Genomic DNA, 22626 nt, shown 5'->3' with positions numbered 1-22626 from the left:
ACATGTTTAGATGGAGGTGAAATTGAAGTAGACTGGAATGCTGAGCCACCTCATGAAAGACAACTGCCATTCAAGAGTCACTCAAACTCCAGCACACTTCATCACTAAGCCTAGGGCCTCTTACTCCATCACAGGATTGAGGAGTATGTCTTCTTTGATCAGCCCCACCTACTTGACCATTGCCTGGAGTTATTCAAACACAGTGAGGGCACTTAAAAGTGCAATCATGGGAAGCCAGTTCTGGTCATGACTAAGCTCCTCCTGCAGATAACAACTATTAAATCTGGACAGAAATACATAAAACAACTAAAATCACTGCAGAGTTACCAAAAGCAAACAGATTCTGGAAGGTAATTGACACTTGGGGAACAGAACTACAAGGAGTGGTTTCTCATTTTCATGGCCCCAGTTTGTGCCAGGTAGGATGGTTAAAATTCTGATAGTAAACTGCTAGTCTTTGTGACCTAAAGAACCAAAAATAAGGCTCAAGACAGTCACAGGTGTTGTAAAGTAAGAGGAGAATCCTGGAGAATAGAAACATCAAATTCTGTGACTAAACTCTACCCAAATCTTGGCACACTGTTGAGAACTATGCGTGCGTGGAGCAGACTCCAAGATGCCCAGCTCAAGATAAAAGAACTGAATCAAGATCTCATCTACCTGAGGAACAGAGTTTTCAGTTTGAGTCAACCAATTTAGATACTTACTAGAACAAAAATAAATAAAATTAAAATCAACACTCTTCAAAGGAATATAAAGGAATCCAGAGTCTCCACAAATAACAGTTATGTTTGTTATTTAACTTAACAATTAAATATTTACAATAGTCAGGATATATTCCAAAATTACTCATGTACAGAGAATCAGGAAAATGTAACCTATTCTCAAGTTAAAAGACAATCTACAGAGACGGACCCTAAAGTACCCAAATGTTGGGATTAGCAGGAAAGGATTTTAAACTTTTATAACTATTTATTAGTAAAGGAAAGGAAAATGATGCAAAGGAAATGTGCTCATAAAGAATGAGTAAGAGATTAAGAAAAGATCAAATAGAGATTCTAGGACTGAAAAACATAATTTTGGAAATAAATTAAACTAGGTGGGCTAAGCAGCAGAATGGAGATGACTGAGGAAGGAATCCATGAAATTGAAGGTCAATAGAAATTCAATGCGAGGAACAGAAAAAGAGTAGGAGGAAAAAAGGGCCTGAGAACAATATCAAAAAATCCATCACACATAATTGGAATCCCAGAATAGGAGGAAAAAAAATGGGGAAGAAAAAAAAATACTTGAAAATATAACGGCTGAAAATTTCCCAAATTTAGTGAAAGGCATAGATTGACATATTCAATAAGTTCAGCAAAACCAAGAAAAGTAAAGACAAGAAAACCTCTAGTTTATAAATGAAGAAAACCATGACTGGATTTTTCATAGTCAAACTGCTAAAAGCCAAAAATAAAAGGAAAAATCTAGAAAGTGGCCAAAAAAAACCCAACATGTTATATACAGGGGAGTAATCATGGAGGCCAGAGTGAATAGAGAATATTTAAAATGCTGAAAGAAAAATCTGAGAACCCAGAATTCCAGATTCAGTAGAATAGCCTTCATTAATGAAAGCAAAATAAAAATATTGTCACATAAAACCAAGAGAATTTGTTTCTAGCAGATCTGCATTACAAGAAATGCTAAAGGAATTTCTTCAGGATGAAGGGAAATGAAACCAGATGGAAACTTGAATCTTTGTTAAGGGAATGAAGAGCATCAGAAATGGTAAATATCTGGATAAATAGAAACTGGTTTTTTCTTTTAATTTCCTAATACTATCTATGATTGTTTAAAAAAAATCATCTTGTGGAGTTCATCATGTATTGTAGATATAAAACATATACCATAGATCATAGAATGGGAAGTGGGGGTAAATGAACCTGTATTGTTGCCAGGTTTCTACATATTATGTGAAGTGGCATGTTACTAACACTGAGTACAGTATGAAAATGATAAGGATGTATATTCTCTATCCTAGAGCAACCACTGTGGAAAAAAATAATGCAAAGAAGTATTGCTAAAAAGCTAGCAGAAAAATTGAAGTGAATAATGCAAAAGAAGACAGAAACAGGTACAGCCAAACAAAATATAGGAGATTAAAAATAATAAAATGGTAGAATTAATCCACCCATATCAGTAATTTCATTTACTTTAGCGGAATAAATGTTGATTCAGTGCTTAAAGACAGATTGACTAAAAGTAAATGCCAAAAGATATACCTTTCAAACAGCATAAGAAGGCTGGAGTGTCTATATTCATATTAGATAAAGTAGATTTCAAGATAAAGTATATTGCCAGAATTAAGGCAGTTATTTCATAATAATAAGAGGGTCAGTTCATCAGGAAGACAGTCATAAATATGTATGTGCCTAATATCAGAGCTTCAAAATACATGAAGCAGGGCTTCCCTGGTGGCGCAGTGGTTGAGAGTCCGCCTGCCGATGCAGGGGACACAGGTTCGTGCCCCGGTCCGGGAAGATCCCACATGCCGTGGAGCGGCTGGGCCCGTGAGCCATGGCCACTGAGCCTGCGCGTCTGGAGCCTGTGCTCCGCAACGGGAGAGGCCACAACAGTGAGAGGCCCGCATAATGCAAAACAACAAAAAACAAACAAACAAACAAAATACATGAAGCAAAAATGGATACAATTAAAGGAAGAAAGAGGCAACAATCACAGTGATTTTAACAATTTTCTCAACAATTGATAGACATCTAAGCAGGCAAAAAAAATCAGTATAGATGATGATTTCCACCCAACAACTACAGAATACACTTTGTTCTCCAAAGGTACGTATAGGCCAGATGCTTGTCTATAAATAAAGTCTTAATAAATTTAAAAGGGTTGAAATACTACAGACTATTTTCTTTCACCATAGTGGGATTAAAGTAGAAATCAAGATGTCAAACAGAACCCTGCAAATATTTGGAAATTCAGTGAAACTGGTAAATTGATGAGTCAAGGAAGAAATTGTAAGAAAAATCAGTAAATATTTTGAACTGGATGATGAAAATACAACATCTAAATCTGTGGGATAACTGTTATAGCCAAGAGGAACCTAAGGAGACATGATGATTAAACATATGTGGTATCCTTGTTGAAATTCTGGAAGAGAAAAAGAATACTAGGTGAAAAAAGAGGAAACAAAGTATGGACTTAAATTAATAATATATCAATATTGATTTATTAATTGTGACAAATTATACTAATATGAGATGTAAATAATACAGGAAAAGGGGTGGGCTATATGGATACTCTCCTATTGTTTTTTGCAACTTTTCTGTAAATCTAAAACTATTATAGTTTATTTAAAAGGGCTAAAATATTTGTAGGACACAGCTAATACAGTTCTTAGAGGGAAACTTATAACTTAAACACCTTCTTTAGAAAAGTAAGGTTTAAAGATAATGAATGAGCTAAATAAAGTTCTACCTTAAGCTAGTAGATGAAGAGCAAGATAAACCCAAAGTAGATAGAAGGGAAGAGATAATAAAGACAATAGAAGAAATCAGTGAAATAGAAAAAGACAATCAATAGACAAAATTACAAAGCCAGGGTTGGTTCATTGAAAAAAATCAACAATATTGATGAACCACTTGATTGACTGATAATGAGAAACAGAGATAACACAGATTAGTAGTATCAGAAATGAAAGGGATCACTACAGATCCTGTAGGATAATAAGGGGATATTATAAACAACTTTATGCCAACAAATTTGACACTATAAATGGACAGTTTCTTAAATGTCAATGTACTAAAAATGTCAATGTGCTAAAATCTGAATAAGCTTATATTAAATAAATAGAATTAATGAAAAAAAGAAGGGTTTCACTGATGAGTTTTATCAAGTATTTAAAGAAGAAATAACATCAGTCTTATATAAACTTTCAGAAAATAGACAAAAGGGAAGCACTCATTTCACGAGGCCAAAACCTGATAAAGGTATTACAGATTGAAAAGAAAATTACAGGGACTTCGCTGGTGGCTCAGTGGTTAAGAATCCACCTGCCGGGCTTCCCTGGTGGCGCAGTGGTTGAGAATCTGCCTGCTAATGCAGGGGACACGGGTTCGAGCCCTGGTCTGGGAAGATCCCACATGCCGTGGAGCAATTGGGCCCATGAGCCACAACTACTGAGCCTGCCCATCTGGAGCCTGTGCTCCGCAACAGGAGAGGCCGCGATAGTGAGAGGCCCGTGCACCGCGATGAAGAGTGGCCCCCGCTCGCCGCAACTAGAAAAAGCCCTTGCACAGAAACGAAGACCCAACACAGCCAAAAATAAATAAATAAATAATTAAAAAAAAAAAAATCCACCTGCCAATGCAGGGGACACGGGTTTGAGCCCTGGTCTGGGAAGATCCCACATGCCTCAGAGCAGCTAAGCCCTTTCGCCACAGTTACTGAGCCTGCACTCTAGAGCCCGCGAGCCACAATTACTGAAGCCCGTATGCCTAGAGCCCGTGCTCTGCAACAAGAGAAGCCACCACAATGAGAAGCCCGTGCACCGCAACAAAGAGTAACCCCCGCTCGCTGCAACTAGAGAAAGCCCACACGTAGCAATGAAGACCCAACGCAGCCAAATTAAAAAAAAAAATTATATAAAAAAAATTACAGAACAGTGTGTCTTATGAACATAGACCCAAAAAATTCTAGGCAAAATATTAACAAATCATAATACATCATGACTGACCAAAGATAGATGGATAGGTATCTGATAAAGCAAGTACTGTAGAGTAAAATGGTAACCATAGAATCTAGGTGGTGGGTATATGCGTATATGGTAAACTGGGTGTGAAATATTCACTATAAAACTCTTTAAATACTTCTGTGTTTGAAATTTTCCAAAATACAACATAGGGAGAAAAATCAAGGGAATATTATGATCAGGTTTGCATTTTAAAAAGATTACTTCTGCTGTAGTATAAGGAATTAGGAAAGTACAGGATTACCTGAGAGTAGTTTGAGAGGGGGTGCTGAGACCACTTAGGAGGATATTATACAGGTATACTTTTTAGGCTGATAATTTCAAGGTGAGTTTGAGCCCTGGGAAGTTTTTCAAGCTCTTGGAATACTGTACTTTTGAACAACAGCTAATTTTGTCTAAGCATATTTTTTACTGTATTGCTGGGATTTGGGATACATCATTGCTACATGTACAGTCTGCATGTGAGCTTTTGACATTTACAAGGATATGAGATTTTTGCAAATTCCAAAATTTGCAAATACCACTACTTTAGTGACACATAAATTCCTTCTTAAAATCTAATAAAATATATGGTGACCTTTTCAGAGACTTAATGATTTTTTAAATACAGGACAGAGGCATTTAGAAAGCTGTTAACATAAATTAAAACTGCTAAAATAAATGCTTTACTGTAATACTGTGGTATGGTCACCCATGAACTTAAAAGATTCTATAAAAAGAAGAAATAGTGAAAATGATTGTTATTATAGTCATACTTGTATAAAGTGGATGAAGATTATTGAATGGACTGTTAGCAATAAGATGCACGGAGAACAGCAAAGCTTTTTGAGAAGAATAGTGAACAGTTAGTAAGGCTCACTCAGCTTGCATTGATTTTAATTCATGTCATAGAATTTTACATTACTATGTGGATCTTTGGGGTTGCTTGAAAATATATATAAATAATATGTTGAATACAGGAATGCCAACTTTTTTGTTTGTTGTTTGTTTTGTTTTTGTTTTTTTGCAGTACGAGGGCCTCTCACTGTTGTGGCCTCTCCCGTTGCGGAGCACAGGCTCCGGACGCGCAGGCTCAGCGGCCATGGCTCACGGGCCCAGCCGCTCCGCGGCACGTGGGATCTTCCCGGACCGGGGCACAAACCCGTGTCCCCTGCATCAGCAGGCGGACTCTCAACCACTGCGCCACCCGGGAAGCCCTGGATGCTTGACTTTTGATCCCTTTTCCTGAGTCACAGCCTTAACTTCCTGTCTTCGTTTTAGCCCTGTGCTTACTAATAAAGAATAAAGAGGGGGGGGGCGGGGTGTGTGGGGCTTCCCAGGTGGCGCAGTGGTTGAGAGTCCGCCTGCCGATGCAGGGGACACGGGTTCGTGCCCCGGTCCGGGAAGATCCCACGTGCCGCGGAGTGGCTGGGCCCGTGAGCCATGGCCGCTGGGCCTGTGCGTCTGGAGCCTGTGCTCCGCAATGGGAGAGGCCACAACAGTGAGAGGCCCGCGTACCACAAAAAAAAAAAAAAAAAAAAAAAAAAAGAGTGGTGTGTGTGTGCACGCACGTGTGTGTATACACATACATATATGATCCTGGTGAGTGTTATGTTAGGGCAGATAACATAAAAAGTAGGAATGCTAGTGAGTAAAATGCTTACGAACTTATGCTCCATCAGAGATAGTGGATGGATGCAGGAAACCACCAGTCACTTGCCTTGGGAAACAAGAGCCAGCCAGAATTTAGAACTAGTAAATAGGACAGGTACCCAGAATAAGCCTTTGAAAGTTGTGGGTACAGGTTCATATGCCCCAAAATACTTCTTGACCTTTGTTGTCAGCTTACTAAAACTCCTTCCTTAGCTAGGAGCCTTGAAACTTTCTGGGGAGTCCACTCAGCAAAGTGAGGACTTTTCAGAAGTGCCAGTCATATCTTTGTTCCATAACCTGGGCAACCTAGGGGTAGTGACAAAAACTTGTTGTATCACTGAACACTGTCTCTCTGTTGCCCTGTCTTGCTCACCAGAAATCCATTAGTTTTTTGTCAGGATTAAGGTGGACAAGTTACCTGTGGAATTCAGAAAAGGGATACTAATCTGAGTACCACTTCCCCCACCCCAACAAACCAATAATTACGCTTGTTTTCTTCAGTGTTCTACAGTATATTATCATTATAGAGTCTCAATTGGTTTTAATTATGTCAGAGTTCAGATATCTTAAGTACTATGTGCTTATTGTAACCAGTGTTATAGGTATATGAAAAGACAGATCCCTTCCTCATGGTAAGGTCAGTGAGACCAGACATACCTACCATCAAACAGCCTTCAGAGCATGATGAAGTACAGAATGGGGTGTCTGGAGACTAATGCCATAGTTCTACTCTGCCCACACAACTGTATTTCTTTTTATTAGTAAGCTGTGTGGGTGATTCTGATGTACTGATTGGATTTAGAACTTGTTCAATTATTGGGAGCAGGAGTCAAGGCAGGAAACATTAGTGAGTATAGCAGTTGGGTGAAGGGAGAAGAATACATATAAGGTCATGCAGGTTTATCACACTGAAGAGTAAATAACAATTTTTTTTCCTCTTTTAAAAAAATTTTTTTATTTTATTGAATTACAGTTGATTTACAATGTTACATTAATTTCTACTGTACAGCGAACATAAATAACAATTTAAAAATTGAAATCTGTCAGGACCTGGTGACTAAATATGAGAATCTGAAAGAAAAGAATCAGTAATATGGTTTTGCCTAGGAGAATGATAATTGTATTAATAGGATAGTAATTAAGATATTGAGAAAAGGTACTTATTGTAGGATTTTTTAGACTTATGACTAAGAATTATCACAGATATTTCTCACAGTTATTTGGGGAAAATTTGAAAGATATCATAATGGGTATATTTAAGTGATATGGGGGAAAATGTAAGGTGGTTAAAGTGAGGACAGCAGTAGTTGAACTGACTTACTTGACTTGTATAACGTAACCTCTCAAGCATTTTGAGGTTGCAAAGTTGGATGGTTTCTATTTCCTTGACTTCTAATCGTTGTTAAGACCTTTAAAGAAGGCTGTGAGCTAATTTCAGTATTTCAGAAAGCTTAATGGAAATTATATTTTTACCCAGTTTAAGGATGTACAAATTAAAATTCGTCTTTAACTGTAATCATATCAACTCAGTATTTTTAAATACTAGGTCTTTCTTGATTAAATACTTTGCTAGCAGTTTACACTTTTTGATTTTTTATGAAAGTGAAAATTTTTACAGAAATGAAACTTAATATATGCAGATTAGAAACATGGAGCTCGTGAAAAGAAAAAATAAATAAAAAGAGGGAGCCTTTGGTTAAAAGGTTGATAGAGGGCTTCCCTGGTGGCGCAGTGGTTGAGAGTCCGCCTGCCGATGCAGGGGACACGGGTTCCTGCCCCGGTCTGGGAAGATGCCACATGCCGCGCAGCGGCTGGGCCCGTGAGCCATGGCCGCTGAGCCTGCGCGTCCGGAGCCTGTGCTCCACAACGGGAGAGGCCACAACAGTGAGAGGCCCGCGTACCACAAAAAAAAAAAAAAAAAGGTTGATAGAGAGTATTTTTATTATAATGACTTTCTTTATCCATTTACTACGAGTTGATGGCTTTATTAAATAGAAACACAGTTGGTATTTTAGTGCTTAGTTTTCAATTGAGTAAATATATAAAAACCCCACAGCAACTGCTGTTGCTTGTGCCAGGAAGTGTCACTTTTTCATTGACTTCATCGCTTCCAAGTTTTTTCTTCCTGTTTTGCTTTAATGGGTAATAATTTGAAGCAGTATTAAAAACATTTCTGGATATATCATCTTTATCACTGATTTTGCAACTCTTAGAACGATGCTTGCTGAATGAAATAACAAAATACTGCTTGCAAATAGTAATTAAAGTTAATGTTAAGAGATAAGGGAATTAAAAGAATAATTGTGCTTTGACACTTAGCACCAGAGTGGTTTGTGTTAATTTTGAGATTTAGGATTAGTAATACTAGAAGCATAAATAATACTATACCTATCCATAAAGGTATATTTCTTTGTTTTATTAACTAGTTAACATTCAGCTTTCTCAAATGGTCAAAATTTTACCCACAGTCTTATTTTGGTGCTTTGTAATTTGTTATTGAATAGAATTATTTCAGACATTTAGTAGTGGTATGGAGTGGGTTGCAATAGCAAGGAAACTGAGTGACAAGAGAGGTAGAGAACCTTAGGCTTCTTTCTCGTTGGTTTTTCCACCATGTTGTCTAAGGGTTAAAGATTAAATTAGGGCAGCTTATAACTTCATTACATCACAGTTTTAAGTCCCATAAGGAACAAGCCCAGGCAAGGAAGCAGATAAATCTATTAGAGTCTGGTGTGTGTGTGGAGGAAAAATAATTTTGCCTGGGGAGTGGAATTAAATTCTCAGGTAGGGCATCCTTGCAGGGATGCAGGAGGAAAGTATGGTAGTGCTAGAGGATTGTAGAATAGAGACCCTTCTGGTCTTAACCCAAACCTCAGTATTTATCCAGTTATCTCTGTCTTACATTTAAAAACCTAAGATAGTTCTATTTGGAACAATTAAACAAATAATTATGGAGTGCCTACAATATACCAGACACTGTTCTCAGTGCTAGACCTATACTAGTGAACAAAATATACAGTCTCTGTTCTTATGAAGCTTAATTTTTTTTTTTTTTTTTTTTGCGGTATGCGGGCCTCTTACTGTTATGGCCTCTCCAGTTGTGGAGCACAGTCTCTGGACGCGCAGGCTCAGCGGCCATGGCTCACAGGCCCAGCTGCTCTGCGGCATGTGGCATCTTCCCGGACCGGGGCACGAACCCATGTCCCCTGCATCGGCAGGTAGACTCTCAACCACTGTGCCACCAGGGAAGCCCGAAGCTTAATTTTTAATTGGGGAAACAAAGAATAACAAATATATACTATGTTAGGTAGTAAAGGATGCTTGTTTCAGATATTTCTTGCTGTTTAACAAGCTGTCCCAGTATTTACTGGCTTAAAACAGCTATTTTGTTTCTTACAATTCTGTGGGTTGAAAAAGGCTCATTTGCGTGGTTCTTTAACTGGTCCCACTTGGGATGCCTCATTGGCAGCTGGGCCTGGAGTGCCCAACATGGCTGTCAGGTGGTGCTGGCTGTTGTTTGGGTGCTCAGCTGGGGCCTCAGTTTTTTTCCCTTTGGCCTCTCCATGTGGCTGGGTTCTAAGAGGGAGTGTTCCAAGTGTGCAAAGGCAGAAGCTGCAAAGTTTTTAAGGCCTGGCCTCAGAAATTGCATTGTCACTTGCATTGCACTTTATTGGTCATAACGGGTCACAGGGAGGGAAAATAGACTCTATACCTTTTGATGGGTGGTGGTGACAACGTCACACTGCAAAAGAGCACGTGGGGTGGGAGATAATGTTGTGGCCATCTATGGAAACAATCTACCATAGTACTATTAAAAAGTAAAAAATTAAGCAGGTTATTAGGGGGATAGAAGAAATGGAGGGCAGGAAGTACAGTATTTTATAGGGGGTCAGGGAAGGCCTCCCTGATGAGGCAGCATGAGAGAGTGAGCCATGAAACCCATAAATACATTTTTTTTTGTCTGAAGGATTTATTTAAATATTTTAAGTGTCAGCATAACACAGAGAAAAGGCTCTTAAACCAGAAATAAGAGTTGTGGGGTCAACTCTCTGCTGTGCCATAGGTACATCCTAAGGAAGAATATTCCAGGCAGAGAGAACAGGAAATATAGAAACCCTAAGGTGGGAGAATCCCTGGTGTGATCAAGGAATAGCAAGGAGGACAGTGTAACTTGAATGGAGCAATACAGGGAGAGTGATAGGGCGTGGAGTCAGAGAATGAGAGAGAAACAGATTTTGTAGCCCGTGACAAAGGACTTTGGATTTTCTATGAGTGAGATGGGATTCTATTGGAAGATTCTGAGCAGAGGAGTTAAATGATTGGACTTAAATTTTAAAAGAATCCTGTTCTGAGAATCTTTGGTTGCTAATTTGAGAATAGACCATGAGAGGACAGACAAGAGTGGAAATAGGGAGTCAGGTCAGTAGGCTGGTGCCATGTGAGATGGTAGATATGCTAAGCAGTGAGGGGTGGTTGGATTTCAGATGTACTCCAAGGTGGGACTGGCAGGATTTGCTGATGAGGGTGGATATGGGGTGAGAAAGAGGAATCAAGGATGACTCCCAAAGTTTTTGCCCTAGGTACCTGGAAACTTGGAATTTTCCTTTACCAAGATGGGAAGACTGGGGGAGCAGGGTGGAGGTGAGGGAGTTGCAGGATTTGTATTTTGGGCTATGTTAAGATGAATCTAAAAAGACATCTGGGAAGAAAAGGTTACTAAATGTTACTTCCTCATTGCAGGTATGACGTTGAGTGCTTCAGATCTGGTCACTATGGCACGAGAACGAAAATGCATATTGTGCCACATTGTGTACAGCTCAAAAAAGGTAATAATAGAAGAGGGAGAATCTGAGGCTTTTATGACTGATCATTTTTTCAGAGACATCAAATGGAATTTATAGATGGGTAAAAGCCATTAACATCTTACTTATGCTTCTTTCCTAAACCTTAGTCTTATTTCACTGGTTTTTTTCTCATTACTGCCTCACAAAACCAGTAACTATATTATTAAACCTCTACCTGGAATTTGAGGATACTCAACAGTATGATAAAGAGAAATTCAGTTAGTAACCAGTTATAGAGAAAAGACATTAAAATTCAGGTTGAGATTATAACAACTTTCTGATTAACTAAGGTAACAGCACTGATACGTAGCGGAGTTCTCTTTCTGCATATGCTTGTGAAAAGTGCAGCACAGCAGCAATGGTACTAACTATATCCTTAGATGTCCACAAGGTGGGGATGTTGCTCAAAGAAAAACACATTTTTAAGAACTAAAAGAATTTACCTTTGCTTTATGGAAATTGACTGCAGTTTGTCTCACATTTTGCTTTTCTTTTTTCCCCCCATTTATTCTTGCTTTCCAAGAGTGCTGCTAGCTTAAATACTGAGGAATTTTTTCTCTGTTTTTAAGATGTTCTTGATTGTCATTGGAAGTTCAGAGAACTGGGAAGATTATCATGAGTGAGGTTAACCAGCGAAGTCTGAGTAAACCTTGAAAGATGTTTGGGTGTAAAATGGCTTAAAAGAAATGGAGAAGAGATATTTTAGATGGGAGAAAAATACATACAAAGGTATAGCGGTAGAATGGAGTATAACAGTTCTAGGAGTTGGTAAGAAGGCTTACCTGATTAGAACAGTTTCATCTTGGGAGTAGTGAGACCACAATTTAAATTGTAATTTAAGTGAAGATAGTTAACAAACAGTGTTGAGTGCTAGACTGAGGGGTTTGATTGTGATCCATCTAGTAGGCTGGGGTGAAGAATTTTTTTTTTCCTATTTAGGATTTCTGTTAGTTATGGAAAAATCAGCTGAGATTTTAAAATCATGTTTAGTAGTATACTTGCTGCCTTCTACAAAAGTAAAAGAACTGCTCTTCCAATTTTAAAAATTTAGACCAGGGTTTACTCAAATTTTCAATAAGGCTACTTTCAGATTAGAGGGGGATGGGAAATTGAGAAGGTATGAGATGGGTACTCAGAGGTGTGGTGTCAGATTTTCGTGGAGTAGCAGGCCTATCTTGTTATATCTCATAATTTTGCTACTTTAAGTCCTTTTGGCATTTCTTCTACTCTGGATTAAAACATGTTTCGTCTCTTCATACTTTTCCATGGGTCACAACAAAGTTAAATAAGGGCTGGGGTTATTTACTCCTGCCTTAGGGACAGTCAACTATAGGTTTTTAAGCAAGGGAATGGCGTGATTTAAGTGTTAAGATAGGGGTAAGAAATTAACGGGATGGGTTAACTGAAAGGGATAAACTCAGATACTTATTTTTAGGTAGACTATGAATAACTTATGTTGATGTGCTTTCCTCTAGTTTCCCAAACTAGTATTACCTTGGTTTCTCCAAATACACTGTGAAGGAGAAAAGAATCTAGGGTGACTGTGTATTACATCCCTGAGTATCCTAAGGCTTATTAACTTATGAAAATCTGAGAAGTCCTGGAATTAAAAAATATTAAAATTTTTTTCTGTTACTCAGTGTTTTCCAAATTTGTTCAACCCCAAATCCTATTTTTCTCCCTTCTTCCCCCTCCTTTTAACAACATAATACTGATGTAAGGGACTAAATAGAAGCTTGGTAACTCTGCAGGTATGCATTTGGAGCTGTACCTGTGGATCTTTCTCAGCTATTTGGAAACTCCGTTGTCATTATTTGCATTCATTCCTTACAGCAGGATGGAAGAGGATTTCACATTGTAAATTTAGAAACAGATTATTGAAGTATTTTAAACAATCAAAAGTCACATTAAGGGAATTCCCTTGCTGTCCAGTGGTTAGGACTCTGTGCTTCCCCTGCAGGGGGCACGACTTCGATCTCTGGTCAGGGAACTAAAATCCCACAAGCCATGTGGAAAAAAAAAAAAAAAATCACATTAAAACTAGTTTTGAATGATAACATTTTTTATAACTGAAATAGAATACAGAATTGGTTTTTACATCAGAGAGAGTAACCTATTTCAGTGAATACTCTTTTGGTTAGGAATAGTTTCATTGCAAGAAACAGACCCACTTAAATTTAGCTCAAGAAAAGGAGATGTGGCATATGTTAAATCTAATCTAAGGAAAAACTGAGCAACAGGAAACAAAAACTGAACAACAGGAAGCATAGAGATTTGAGCAGGTGTTGTATATTGTTCATGGATTTTTTCATTCTGTATCCTGTCACTAACTCGACTTAGTTTTCTGCTCTATAAAGGTTCATTCTGGTTAATGGCCAATCAGTTGTAGGTAGAAGGGGTCACATGTAAAACTGTCCCTTCCGGATGAAGCATTTGTAGAGGTAGGAAAGAAATGGTGGTCATCTTCAGTAAAATTGCCATTTAAAGGAAGTGTTTTGAATCATAACACTGTGTATCACACTGTGTGTAGATAACTTAAAGAAGAGGTTGTTGTACTCTTTGACAAATGAATTGTATATAATAAAAAAACCTCAATGCACTAGATGTTTGTGACATGGTGTTTGAAATGTTGACTTTGGTGTCGGCTCTGCCAGAGTTTGAGTCCTAGTTTCACACTTGATAATCTGTGACTCTGAGAGGGCAAGACTAGATATTTTCACACTTATCCCTTCAATGCCTAGCTCTGTACTTGGCACCTAAGAAGCACTTGATAAATCTTTGGTGAATAAACAAATTAGCTTCTCTGCATCCTTGTGTCCTTCTGATGTTAATAATCCTACCTTAGCAGTGTTTGGTGGTTCAAGTGAGAAAATGTTTGAGGCGTTTAGCACAGGGCACAGTTAATAGTAATACTCAACAATTGTAGTAACCCTTTTATCATATTGGTAAACAGCCATTCTCTATTATGGCATACTGGCTATATATACTTTGTGTGACAGAGAGACAGACATTTGCAACTTTGAGTTTTTTGAGGGGTGTGTGCATGTGTGTCACGCTTGCACTTATAAGTGGAAACTCTTTCTACATATTTTATTTCCTTCCCACCAAGGGTGGGAGGGAGGGGAGAATCTAGTATATTTTCAAACTTTTCATTGGAACCAAACAAATCAATTGTTGTGGGGAAGGGAGTGGGCAGTGAAGGTGAAGTCATGATTGAACTGCTGTGTTCAAGGCATTTTTTGACCTACCATAGGAAAATTCTGTTATATCTGTAACTTCTGTGTAGAATTGATGTATCCATCTGTTCATTCAACAAATATTAGTAACTGTATGTCAGGCCCTGGCCAAGATATGGGTAAGAGTTGTAACTAACTCTTGAGAAACTCTCAGTTGAGTGGGGAAAGAGAGTATGGTGAAAAGTAGCCAAGTAGTTGAGAAGTTATGTGATTTCAGGCAATTGTTTTTTTTTTTTTTTAATAAACTTAAGTAAATTCCTTATATTGGGATAGAATTTAACATATTTGTTTATTATTTACTCTTTTGCCTCCTAAATACAATATACTTTCAAACCTTTTTGAAAAGCCACTTAAATAGGTCTTTCTTAACTACTGCTTTATTTAAAAATGAAATATGTCAAAAAAAACATGCTAAAGAGTTACTTAATAAGGAACTGATTCCAATATTGAATTGAGAATGGTAACCACAAACACAACTTTGATACAAGGAGCTTGAGCCCCAATCGTTGATTGAACAGGACAGAGGAATTTTTTTCCCCAAAGCAATCCCCCTTAGTTTAACCTGCTTTCTTTAATTTTGAAGGAGATGGACGAACACATGCGGAGCATGTTGCATCACAGGGAACTTGAGAACCTGAAGGGCAGGTATGGGACGGCTGTCTTCCATAAACTTCTGGATGTGGGGGGATCTGAGGGCTGATGGTGCTTGTCAGCTTATTTTATAGTAATCCTTCATAAATGAATGTTGTCTTACGGCATAGAACTATCTTTTGGAACTAATAACAAGTACAAGTAGATTTTTTTTTTTGCCTTCAAAAGGGATAAATCTTTGTGCATCTCAAGTGTGTAGAATTCACAGCAGCTCTAGCAAATAGATTACAACAAAGGTGGGTGGGGATGAGCTAGTTCTCTCATTAGTAAGCTTTCTTATTCCTACACAGCAGCCTTGCAACTAGGACATTTCATATTATTGCCTCAGCAGTGTTCAAATTATTGCAGGCCATAAACCTTTACTGTTGCTGGAATAGTCTGAAAAGTCCAAAGTCTCCTAAATAGCACTGAATCTCATTAGTGTAAATAAAATAGATGTATAAACCTTGAGTATCTAAGAATGCTATTTTGTGAATTAAAGCTTGAGATGTTTAAGGAAAGAAAATCTAACAAATAAGTACCTTTAAGACATTAAATGTAGCATGTATGTATATCCTGTGTCTTTTTTTCCAACTAAGTTTCCTCTTTTGATGTTTTGGACATGTGTGAATTGGAAGTTTGGAGACAGTATGGAACAGAGAAACTTTGGGAAACAGAAATATGAATTATACCTTAGTCAATGAATAACGGTTATAGTAAGTCCCCTACATATGAACCTTCAGGTTGTGAACTTTCACAGATGGGAATGTGTGTTCCCATGTCCAATTACATAAGTTAGTTCATGTGTCTAGTGTACATTGTCATGTGCGTGCATCCTCTGCAAGTGGTTGTGCTTTTGTGTGCTTTACTGTAAAGTACTATAGAGAGTACAGTAGTACAGTATTTTTATTTCAAGTCCAGGATGTACAGAAGCAAGCTTAAAAGCAGCAGTGAGGTAGCTGGTACTGCTAAGAAGCGCCAAGCGATAACGACGGAAACAAAGTGAAAATAATTGAGAGTGGAGCGAGGCGAAAAGATGGTAGATGTCGCTTGTTCTTATAACATGAATTGTTCAACCATCAGCATGATTCTAAAGAAGAAGGATGAGGGCTTCCCTTGTGGCGCAGTGGTTGAGAGTCCGCCTGCCGATGCAGGGGACACGGGTTCGTGCCCTGGTCCCGGAGGATCCCACATGCCACGGAGCGGCTGGGCCCGTGAGCCATGGCCGCTGAGCCTGCGCATCCGGAGCCTGTGCTCCGCAAAGAAGTGTGGAAAAGTGATGGAGGAGATGGAGAAGCTTCTCAGTGTGTATCAGCATTGAGTCCCACTCAGCCTAATGTTGATTTAAGAGAAAGCTAAAAGCCTTTATGAAGACTTGAAGAAGAAAGAATCAGAGGGCATGTCTTTTAATGCTAACCCATGGCTGGTTTCATCGGTTCAAGGCTAGAGCCAGCCTTTACAATGTAAAAGTAAGTGGTGAGGCAGCGAGTGCAGATACAGTAGCTGCCCGGGAATTTCCTGAAATGCTTCGAGAAATTATTGATGATGGTGTGTATTTACCCAAGTAGGTTTTTAATGTGTTTGAGACAGGACTGTACTGGAAGAAGATGCCAGACCAAAGTTATATCAGTAAGGAGGAAAAGCAGCAAAGCATAGGCTAACTCTGTTATTTGGTGGCAATGCTTCTGGTGTTATGAAGCTGCTTAGTTTATCATTCAGAGAACCCAAGAGCCCTTAAAAACATAGCCAAGGGCTCTCTTCCTGTCGTGTGGAAGAGTAACCCCAAAGCCTGGGTTACACGGGCCATTTTCCAGGACTGGTTTTTCCACCACTTTATCCCAGAGGTAGAGACATATTGCTTGGAGAAGGACGTCCCATTCAACATTCTTTTGCTGCTTGACAGTGCTCCAGGCCACCCCCATTCATGGACAACTTCCATCCTGAAGTCAAAGTAGTGCATCTGCCACCGAATATATGTCGCTCATCCAACCTACAGACCAGGGAGTTGTAGCAACTTTCAAGAAATATTATTTATGTCACACTTTTCGTCAGGCGGTAAAGGTGAGTGACGAATCAGGAGCAACCTTGTGACAATTTTGGAAGGACTGTAACATCTACAAGGCCATAAAAAACATTGACTTTGCTTGGCATGAGGTTACGGCTGTCACCATGAATGGGGTTTGGAAGAACCTTTGCCTGCAGTTTGTTCACGATTTTCGTGGATTTGAGAAGGTGGATGAGTCCAAAGAGGTCTTCAGCAACTTAGTGACCCTCAGCAAGAAGCTGGAGCTTGATCTGCAAGAGGACAACTTCATTGAACTCTTTGCTGTGCAACAAGAGGAGCTGACTAATGAAGACCTGGTGGAATTGGAGGCCCAGAGAAAGGACAAAGAGAGACAAGAGGAAGAAGAGCTAACTGAAGAACTGAAGAGATTCATGACACAGGAAATGGCAAGGGGATTTTCTTTATTTGAGGAGGCACTGTTAGTTTTTGAGGCACAGGACCTGAACTTAGAATGGTACATGAAGGCTGCAGCGGCCGTTCAGAATGCAATCCAGTGCTACCGTGTTATCTATGACAAGAAAAAAAGAGCTACTACTCAGACATCACTGGATCGTTTTTTCAATAGGGTAGATAGAATTCAATCCAGCAAGGAACCAGAACCTGTGCCGTCAACGTCAGGTGTGATGATCAAATAATTAAGGTAATCCACATATAGGGAATCAAAGGTTGATGATATTTCATAGTTTCCAATGATAATGAGTTAAAGATCATATATATTCAAGGTATTATAAGGGCTCTCCACATTAAATCTGAGTGAACGCAAGTTGCAGCTTGCCCTCCATCTCCTATCGCTGACGATCCTTCAGCTCTACCATCTCCCACCTCCTCTCCCTCCTCCAGTCAGTAACTCTTCTTGCCTGTTCACTCGGTGCCAGCCCCTGTATGCCAGCTGGTATACTGTACTACTGTGCTTTTCAAGGTACTATACTGTAAGGTTAAAAATGTTTTCATTATTTTTTGTGTTTTTTATGTATTATTATTTGTGAAAAGTATTATAAACCTATTACAGTACAGTACTATATAGCTGATTGTATTAGTTGGGTATCTAGGCTAACTTTGTTGGACTTACGAACAAATTGGACTTATGAATGTGCTCTCGGAACGGAACTCGTTCGTATGTAGGGGACTTACTGTGCAAGCTTTGATCAAGATGCCAACCTAAGTCATTTGGAATTATTTGAGTTTTAAGTAATACAGTTTTAGGTTGTGTGGGCAAATTTATATGTTATTAAACTTTCAGCATCTGTTTAGCATATTAGTGGAATTTTCCCATGGTCTGAGTCTTTTACTGTGTGAAGGTTAGGTCTTAGCAGCAGTATAAAAGAGGCGTTCACTCAGATTTAATGTGGAGAGCCCTTATAATACCTTGAGTATATATGATCTTTAACTCATTATCATTGGAACCCATGAAATACAGTCAACCTTTGATTCCCTATATGTGGATTACCTTAATTATTTGATCCCATTTCCAACATACTTCTTTCTGGAATTCACCTTTTTCTGGGCTTCTTAGTGACCTGTAGTGTATTATAAAATCAAACAAAGCAAATGAGGTTAGTAAATCTAGTCGTTAGGAGAGAAGCTCATTTTGTTCTAAGACTAATGCCTTATTTTATTCAAAGATCACCAATTAGCTAATTAAAACATTTAAAAAACAAATTTTGATAACTTAAGATTCATGTTCATAGTCAGTGCAGAATCATAAAAAGTAAAAAACGTAGAGGTCCTTTCACTCCCTCCCCCACTTCCTACTCCCCTCTTAGAGGAAAGTCAACAGTTTAGTGTATATCCTGTCCAGACCTCTTTTCTGTGTGTATACATAGATTTATATTTATATATACACACATTTTGTTTTGTCTTACTACCATAACTGAACCACATGCCATATATATGTATTGTTCTGTAATTTGTTTCTCCTTTCCTCCCACTTATCAACTTAATTGTGCCATGGAGATTTTGTCTACTGTTTTTAGTTATTTGGAGCATAATCAGATAGTTAAGGAATAAGCATTGGAAGCCTCTGAAATGACAATAGTAATGTCAGTGTTAACACCCAAACTCATTTTATTTAGAGGAGAGCACTTTGGTACTTAATTTACTCATATTTTAGATATAGTGCTATAAGGTTTGGTATGGTTTTCTGGCCAGTACAAATTATAAGGGGGAAGGCAAGCAGGTAGCAAGGAAAAACAGCTGGCAAAACTATAAAAAACAACACAATCTTAAAAATCATTTACTGACTTGGAACATTTATTGCCATGACAAACAGTCATCACTAGTTTGTACCAAAGGGACAAATAGTTATCAGTCATTATGTTTTTTCTTCCTATCCTCAGTTTGTGATTATTTCCTCTGGATTCCATGTTTAATTACTGGCTTTCTGATATTAAGTATCACTGTAATTTTTGGTTGTGATCTGGTTAAGAAATGTAAAGAGCATTTTTTTAGGTTTTGAATGCAAGCTTGATTGAGAAGTAACTTATTTAGTTCACGATTGTAGACATCTGGAACATTTCCTTATTTTTTCCTGATGTACTTGTTCAGATGTATGGCCTGTAAGTAGTTTCTACAGATAGATGCTATTAAAAGGGCACAAACCTTAATTTATCAACCAGCTGTTGTGGTATAGTTAGAGCAAGCTTAATAAAGAGGAGCTTATGGATAGAATATCTGAAGGCTTTGCCTTTCACACATGAGAGGAAATTGTGTGGTAACAGGATGAAGCTAATTTGGGCCCTCTGTTAAAACACTCTGAGGAAAATTATTGCCTTTATTAGTCAGGAAGTAAACCAGTACTTTTTTCCCAACAATTACTTTATATATTTATACAAAGTAGTATTTTAACTGGTTATTGATAAAAAAATTGGAAAATAGCATCATTCAAATATTATTTAATTTGCTATTAGCTTTAAAGAACATGTGGTTTCCCAAACACCCTATTTGGGAGCCTGAATGCATATTGTAATATGCTTGACTCCAGACACAGAAACATTTGAATTTTCACAAGATGTGGTTGACCTATCCTGCTCTTTCCCAGTATAAATGTAGATTCTCTCTTTTCTCTTTTTGAAGTTTCTTGTAAAGCTTATCTTTAAAAAAAAAACAAAAACTAGATTTCATTTATAAGAAAAATGTTAGGGATTTCTGTGTTTTGATAAATCTGTGTTTTTAGTGTTAACTTTTATGTTGCACTTATTGCTATACCCTTCTGGGTAGGATCACGAGGTATTTTTCTATCAAGTAACTTTGGAATTATGGTTAATACTCTTTCTTGCAATGAAAGCAAAAATGTTTTAAAAATCTGTGTTTGAGTGTTTGATACATGTCCAACATATATTTGTGCTTTGGAAATTGCAAAATATGTGGGTTTATAATTATGGATATTTATTTTTAACAGAGTTAGTTACTGTCTACTTTATACTACATTCCTTAATATTTTAAAAAGTCAGTGTGGTCTTCCAATTATGTCTTTTAAAGAGGGATTTTGATGGTTTGGACATGAAAAATTCTCCGTGGGAATTCCCTGGTGGTCCAGTGGTTAGGACTCCGTGCTTCCACTGCAGGGGCCACAGGTTCTGTCCCTGGTTGGGGAACTGAGATCCCGCATGCCAAGCGGCACAGCCAAAAAAAAAAAAAGAAAAAAATTCTCTGCATTTTGGAACTAAGGATAAAATTAGGGATTTTATTCAAGAATACCTTTTAGAATGATGTCCCTAGTACTGCAATATATGGTTTAGCGTTCTATAAACTTTGAGGTAGAAAAGTGGACTAAAAACATTTTCCACAGCTGTAGAGAGTTTAAAGCCCAAAAGATTTTCTAACCAGAAATTTCAGTTGATTTGAGTTGTTATTATAGTGTAAATTATGTATGCCAAGTTTGTTACAGTCTTCATATTCTTCTGATGCTGCCCATTGGGGATAGATTTCTATTTATATATACATTTTTAAAAATTTTTATTTATTTATTTATTTTTGGCTGTGTTGGGTCTTCATTTCTGTGCATGGACTTTCGCTAGTTGTGGCAAGCGGGGGCCACTGTTCATCGCGGTGCGCAGGCCTCTCACTGTCGCGGCCTCTCCTGTTGCGGAGCACAAGCTCCAGACGCGCAGTCTCAGTAGTTGTGGCTCACGGACCTAGTTGCTCCGCGGCATATGGGATCTTCCCAGACCAGGGCTTGAACCCGTGTCCCCTGCGTTGTCAGGCAGACTCTCAACCACTGTGCCACCAGGGAAGCCCTATATATACATTTTAAACTTCATTCTGTGTTGCTGTGAGAAAAGGCTTGCTTTCTGTTACAAGTTAACATTCACTTTGAATGAACTACCTTAATTTTAATTGCTTGAGAGAAGAGTGTGGATATCCCAGGTAAACAGAAGAAAGTTGAGGATTATTTTTCTTTAACTATATAATTGTAGTAAAATACAGTTGAAAACTCTCAGTGAAAATAATGTATTTAAGTTCCTGGAGGATTAGAAGGAAACTATCGATATTCAGGGTAATTTGGGGAATCTGGTCAGAGCTCATTAAAATGAATCTTAATGTCAAAGACTATATTGCCTCCAGAGCATTTGAGGTACAAAGTCAAAAAAAGATGGAAACTTATGAATTTTCTCCGTTTTTCTGAGGTGTTTTTCATGATTTGTACAAAGTAAGAAACTGTGTTTTGTTTACTTACTGGGCATTGTTTGTTTATAATTTGTCACCATTAACCATACACTTAGCTTGTTTCCTGGAATTCAGTAGTTGCTCAGTAAGTTTTTTGTTTTTAATGAATATTCAGATGATCTGTAACAGAAACCATCTTCTAGTAAATGAGGTGCTTAATTTTGAGGGCCTCTTCTGGCTAACTGATGTGAATTCTGCCCATGTCTTGTTGGATATATGTGAGGGGAAGTTGAAGCAGTGCTGTGTATGTATTTCTGTGTCTGTCTGTCTTATCAAAGACAGCATGTCTTTGTATGTGTGTTTTTATAGAATGGCATAGGAAGTGCAAAAATATCACTAGTATTAACCCAAGACAAGTGATAGAGTTAAGCCAATTTGGATTATTGAGTGGATATTACTGTCCATTTATTACGTGTGCCCATGGTGTTCAGGTGTTTCTCATCAATGACTGCATAGATCGCTGAGCCAATCAAGGGACTCAGGAAGCTAAAAAAGCAGTTAAATTATTCATCTACTACAGCTCTGGACATTGATTCAAGACTTTGGCTTCTTAAACTGGCCAAGTATGAGATATACCATTAAGTGTGTAAAGTAAAAGAAGAAAAAGCCTGCCCAATTATCTTTCTTAACCGAGAACCTGGTTATACTTCTCTCTAAATGGTGTTCTTTTCTGAAACCTGAGAAAAACCATTTGCCTAGCACAGCTGTTAACTTCCTACAACTGAAATGCTTTCCATTCCCTTTAAAATAAGCCCTTCTGAAGCAGAATGTAGATCACATGTATCATCCGACCAAAAAAGTTTGCTG

At 38.1% G+C, this 22626-nt stretch overlaps 1 protein-coding gene across 6 annotated transcripts in view; it reads left to right on the top strand.

The window, feature by feature from the left end:
* ZNF106 (zinc finger protein 106) overlaps positions 1 to 22626 on the top strand; it is a 62703-nt gene that overhangs the window by 5007 nt on the left and 35070 nt on the right. For 2 of the 6 annotated variants that reach the window (XM_060096685.1, XM_060096679.1), the window contains exons 2-4: positions 9478 to 9597; positions 11120 to 11205; positions 15043 to 15104. In XM_060096685.1, the coding sequence (XP_059952668.1) occupies positions 9546 to 9597; positions 11120 to 11205; positions 15043 to 15104 (200 nt within the window). In that variant the 5' untranslated portion in view covers positions 9478 to 9545. Of the gene's footprint in view, positions 1 to 1663; positions 1771 to 2023; positions 2117 to 9477; positions 9598 to 11119; positions 11206 to 15042; positions 15105 to 22626 lie in introns of all 6 variants that reach the window. The other 4 variants (XM_060096682.1, XM_060096680.1, XM_060096683.1 and 1 more) reach the window with 4 other exon arrangements.

Source organism: Mesoplodon densirostris, chromosome 4 (assembly GCF_025265405.1).
Source record: "Mesoplodon densirostris isolate mMesDen1 chromosome 4, mMesDen1 primary haplotype, whole genome shotgun sequence".
In the NCBI taxonomy this organism is placed as follows: domain Eukaryota; kingdom Metazoa; phylum Chordata; class Mammalia; order Artiodactyla; family Ziphiidae; genus Mesoplodon; species Mesoplodon densirostris.
Note: the sequence above shows the minus strand (reverse complement) of the source record. Positions and strands in the feature narration are given on the sequence as shown.